Below are 5,437 nucleotides of genomic sequence, written 5' to 3' on the forward strand. Positions count from 1 at the left end.
ACGAGACCTTTGCACCTGTCGCTCGTCTTGAAGCAATTAGACTTCTAATAGCCTTCGCTGCACACAAAGGGATGAAGCTATTCCAGATGGACGTAAAGACAACATTCTTAAATGGATATTTACAAGAAGAAGTCTTCGTTGAACAACCTCCCGATTTTAAGAATATCAAATTTGAGGATCACGTTTTCAAATTAGATAAAGCCCTATACGGATTGAAGCAAGCACCTAGGGCATGATACGATAGATTATCTAAGTTTCTACTTGACAGTGGATTTAGTAGAGGATCCGTCGACAAAACCTTATTTCTAAAAACTGAGGATTCTGACCTTTTGGTTGTTCAAATTTACGTCGATGACATTATCTTTGGATCTAACAACCGAAGCCTATGTAAATATGTTTCTGAGTTGATGACTTCCGAGTTCGAGATGAGTATGATGGGAGAATTAAAATTCTTCTAGGTATGCAAATACAACAAACTGAAGAAGGCATTAAAATCCATCAACAGAAATATATTAAAGAATTAATTCGGATATTCGGGATGGAAAACTTGTTGGAGCTTGTGTCCACCACAATTAGTGTGATGACATTTATAAAACTCTTATAGGTTCACAAGGGTATACTTTGTATTTTATCAGTTGATTAACGATTACTTAATAACGGTTGGCTTGCTAGAAAGTTTGACGTTATTATCATACTGATGGCGGTGATCAACAGGTCCCTAAAAGTCACACCTAAAGGATGTGTTTGAGAGATGTGATTATGGAAATGTAATCACATTGATGCCTTATATGACTAAAAGGTTAGTCCATGTATTTGACTAAACAGTTAGTCAATGTGATGATGAGACGATTATTTAATTCAATTAAATAATATTAGCTGAGACGAATTAACTATCAATTCGTAAATTGAATATAATATGTTATATTTAATTAATGTATATAATGTTAGCTTGAACGAATTAAGATGTTAATTCGTAATTAAACGTAATCGGTTATATTAAATTAGCTAATTATAAATATGCGATATTTATAGTTAAAGTATATATTATACAATATTGTCATAATAAATTATTATAGACCGACATTAATAAATCGAGTGCAAGCTGTTGTGTGTAGGCTTATTATTACGGAATAAAATAAATGACAATTTATAAATAATACACTTTATATACATTTTGTATACTACCAAAATAAGGAGATTTAATTTCCTTATTCTTGGTAGTTGGTAAAACTAAAATAAGAGAACAAAAGGAAGAAAATATCTTCCCATTAATCTCTCCTTTCACACGGTTTTAAGAGAGGATTTTGGGGATCATTTTCTCATTCCTCTTTGACCTAATATTCTCTCATCAAACAAAACACAAAAAAACCCAAAATTAATTAGTGAATTTGGGGATCTCATTCTAGCAATTTGAGGGGCATTTCTCGGAGCATCTTGGGTGCAACAATTAGGAGAATATCATTTTTATATTATGTAATTTATTTTGAGATTTTTCTCTCTCTTTAACAAACTTTCTCTCTCTTTAACAAACTTTCTCTTTTTTTTTTACGGAAAATAAAACAAAAAAAACCATTTTTTTCATGTTTTCTTCGCTCCTCTGTTCTTCCACGGCTAATCCATGGCGCGAACACGAGGTAGCATAGCGCGGAATCGACCTACTACTAGTACTCCTAAAGCTCCGATTGCTTCTGATAGTTCACTTGTTGTCAATAATGATGCTTCTATGGCGGAATTTCAAGCTCCCATGGAATTGGGGACAGTTAATGATTTGATTTCCTCTGCGATTAAAGCGGCTGGTATAAATCGTTCTTCTCCTATTTCATCTAAGCTTTCTTCTGGTAGTACTATTCCTATGTCTACTACTGTGATTGAGCCAAACCCTAGTTCATCCTCGGATGTTCTTACGACTGTTGTTTCATCTACGGTAGTTGCAAATTCGGAGAATTCAAGTCCTCTAGTGGATAATTCTGTGGTTCCGTCAGTTTCTTTGAAGTCTGGTTCAGTAGTTTCTGATGTTGGGGGTAAAACTCCTGCAAAAACTTGGTCTCATGTGGTTAAAGCACCGCAGAATTTGGGTATGAGCTTACATTTCTGTCAAAATAGTGCTGTTGCTTCAGAAATTGATATTGATGAAACTGATTTTGTGGAAGAGCTTAAGATTTGGGAATTCACTTTAATGGGTCATATAATTGGGGCAAAGCCAACTCTAAAAACTGTCCAGGAATTTGTAACGAAACATTGGGAAAAAATTGCAATTCCTGTAGTTCAATACTACAAAAAAGGGTGGTTCTCTTTCAGATTCTCTTGTTTGGAGGATATGAACAAAGTCCTTAGGCTAGGTCCCTGGATGATAGGTGGAAATTCTCTGATTCTTAAACAACGGACTCATACTTTTTCTGGTAATATGGAAAGGGTTGCTAAAGTACCTGTCTGGATCCTTTTTCCGGGTCTGGATCCTTACTTGTGGTCTGAAACTGTTCTCAGTAAGATTGCTAGTAAGATAGGTAAGCCTCTTTTTGCGGACCCTGTAACCACTAATAAGGAAAAGTTTTCATTTGCTCATGTCCTGGTGGAAATTGATGTTTCCAGTGAGTTTGTAGAAACTGTTGTCATCAATACTCCTTTTTTGGGTCAAATATCCCAGAAAGTGGTGTATGAGTGGGTTCCTTTTTACTGTTCTGGTTGTGGCAAACTGGGGCATACAATTGCTACTTGTAAGTGGCATAAACCTACTAAGACTGTTTCTGAGAGCACAATTCTTGTGCTGGCAAATGCTCAGTCTGAGTCTGCTCCCATTCAGATGAACACTGTGGTAGAGGAGCAGCTGAATGAGGTTACACAGCCTTATGATGCTGACCCTTTCCTAGATGGTACTTTTACTGAAGTTCCTGGAGAGGATTTGCAGGAAACTGCAGTTATTTCTTCTTTCCTGAATGGTTCAGTTCCTCTTGCCAATAAGTATCAGGCTTTGGAACCAGGAGAGATATTAGAGCCTGTTGCAATTATTTCTGAGACTGCTCTGGAACTAGGTGGTACTTCAGAAGGGGTCAAAATTGGTATGGTATCTACCCTGGAGAATGTCGACTCAGGATGCTCTTTGCTAGGTCAGAGATCTCCAGTGGTAATGCCTTCCTCTGCTGATCCTTCTTCTGAGTTGCACTCAAAATGTTGTACTGTTGTGTTGGAAGGTGAGATTGTTGTTCCTCCTGATAAACCTCAATGAAGATTGCTTCCTGGAATATTAGAGGGTTTAATTGTCCTTTAAAGTATAGTGAAGTTAAAGATTATTTAGGGGTTAATAAGATTGATATTATGGCTCTTTTGGAAACCAGGGTTAAGGAGCATAAAGCTTCTAAAATCATTAGAAAGAAGTTTAGTAATTGGAATGTGGTCTGCAATTACTCTCATCATTATAATGGGAGAATTTGGGTTTTCTTTAACCCTAGTACTGTTACTATGCTTAGCAAAACAGTTGCTGATCAGCTTATTCACTTTAAGGTGCACCATCATGAGTCTTGCTCAACTTTTCATTTAAGCATTGTTTATGGGTGTAATGATCCTCTGGATAGGAATAGGCTATGGTCTAGTCTTGTTGCAGCTTCCACTGCAGAACCATGGTTGGTGCTTTGTGACTTTAATGTGGTGAGAACTACTTCTGAGAAATTAAGTAACACTCCTCCTGTGCTTCAGGATATGCTAGATTTCAATGATTGTCTTTCTTCCTGTCATCTTGATGACCTTACTTGCACTAGGGTTGATATGACTTGGACTAACAAGCAAGATTCTATGACTAGGGTTTGGTCTAAACTGGATAGGGTGCTGGCTAATCCTGGCTTCATTTCTTCTTTTCCCAATGCTTTTGGACACTTTCAGGAGCCTGGTATATCTGATCACTCTCCTGTCTTAGTCCAAGTTTCTCATGATAAAAAGGTTGCTAAGAGATTTAGTTTTCTTAATAGTTGGGTTGGCCATCCTGACTATTTACAAACTATAAAGGCAGCTTGGAGTACTCCTTTGCAGGGTAGTCCTATGTACTGCTTCTTTCAGAAATTAAAAAGTGTCAAGCATGCTCTTACCCACTTTCATAAGCAGCATTTCAGTAATATTTCTCAACGAGTCCAGTCTGCTAAAGATGCTTTGGTGGAGTGTCATCTAAAACTTGCTTCCATTCCTTTCTCTGATAGTCTTATTTAGGAGGAAAGGCTCTTAATTGCTGATTATACCAAGCTTAAAGATCATGAGTTTTCTATTCTTTCTCAAAGAGCTAAAATAAAGGATATCCAGGACTCTGATTGTAGTTCTAAATATTTTTTTGCAAAAATTTCTTAGAGAACTCAGCAGCAGGTTATTGGTGGCATTCATGATCACAATGGCAAGCTTCATATGGGATTTTCTTCAGTTAGTACTGCTTTTAATCAGTATTATCAGGATCTGTTGGGGCATAGCTCTCCTACCACCCCTTTAGATACTGCTTTTATCTCTTCTGGAGCCGTGGTTAATTCTTCTGATAGCCACTTCCCGATTAGGGAGATCTCTCCTAGTGAAATCAGAGATGCCCTCTTTAGTATGGATTCTAATAGTAGTCCTGGAATTGATGGTTTTTCAATAGGGTTCTTTAAGTCTGCCTGACAAATCATTGCCAAGGATTTTTGCAAGGCTGTGAATCAGTTTTTTTCTTCTGGCAGAATGTCCAAGCAGACTAACTCAACTGTTATTTCTCTGATTCCTAAGAAAGCCATAGCTAATGATGTTACTGATTATAGACCTATATCTTGCTGTACTGTCTTCTATAAGACAGTTAGTAAGATCCTAGCAAATAGGCTTCAAAGTATTCTTCCTTCCATTGTTGGTGCTGAACAAGCTGCCTTTGTTAAAGGCCGTAGCATTTTTTAGAACAGAATGTTATCTCAAACATTGGTAAAAGGATATAATAGGGCTAATATTTCACCTCGTGGCATGATCAAGGTGGACATAAGGAAGGCATTTGATTCCCTCCAATGGTCTTTTATTGCTAATATGCTTTCAGGTTTGGGTTTCCCTCAGCAATTCATTGGCTGGGTGCTTGGCTGCATTCAAACTCCTTGGTATTCATTAAAAATCAATGGAGAGCTTTCTGGTTTTTTTCAAGGGAAAAGTGGAATTAGGCAGGGTGATCCCCTTTCCCCTTACTTGTTTGTGCTTAGCATGGAAGTCTTATCAAGATATCTCAGGACTCTTTGTGATAAGTCTCTTGTTTCTTATCACCCTAAGTGCTCTAGGCTTAAACTTAATCATTTGATCTTTGATGATGACTTGATGATCTTTGTCAGGGGAGATGTTCCCTCTGTTGCAGCAGTTAAGAGTACTCTTAGTCTTTTTGCTGAGCTATCTGGGCTTCATGCTAACATTGAGAAAACTAACATGTATTTTGGAGGGGTGCATCCTGCATTAAAGAGGC

At 37.4% G+C, this 5,437-nt stretch overlaps 1 protein-coding gene across 1 annotated transcript; it reads left to right on the forward strand.

Annotated features, from left to right (window-relative positions):
• Positions 1–3,219: 3,219 nt before the first annotated feature.
• On the forward strand, positions 3,220–4,893 carry LOC141632320 (uncharacterized). Its single transcript, XM_074444876.1, has 3 exons — positions 3,220–4,140; positions 4,330–4,610; positions 4,686–4,893. Exons 1-3 carry the CDS (start codon positions 3,220–3,222, stop codon positions 4,891–4,893), a joined length of 1,410 nt encoding a protein of 469 aa, XP_074300977.1.
• The last annotated feature ends 544 nt before the right edge of the window (positions 4,894–5,437 follow it).

This window comes from Silene latifolia, chromosome Y, assembly GCF_048544455.1.
Source record: "Silene latifolia isolate original U9 population chromosome Y, ASM4854445v1, whole genome shotgun sequence".
NCBI classification, from domain to species: Eukaryota; Viridiplantae; Streptophyta; class Magnoliopsida; order Caryophyllales; family Caryophyllaceae; genus Silene; species Silene latifolia.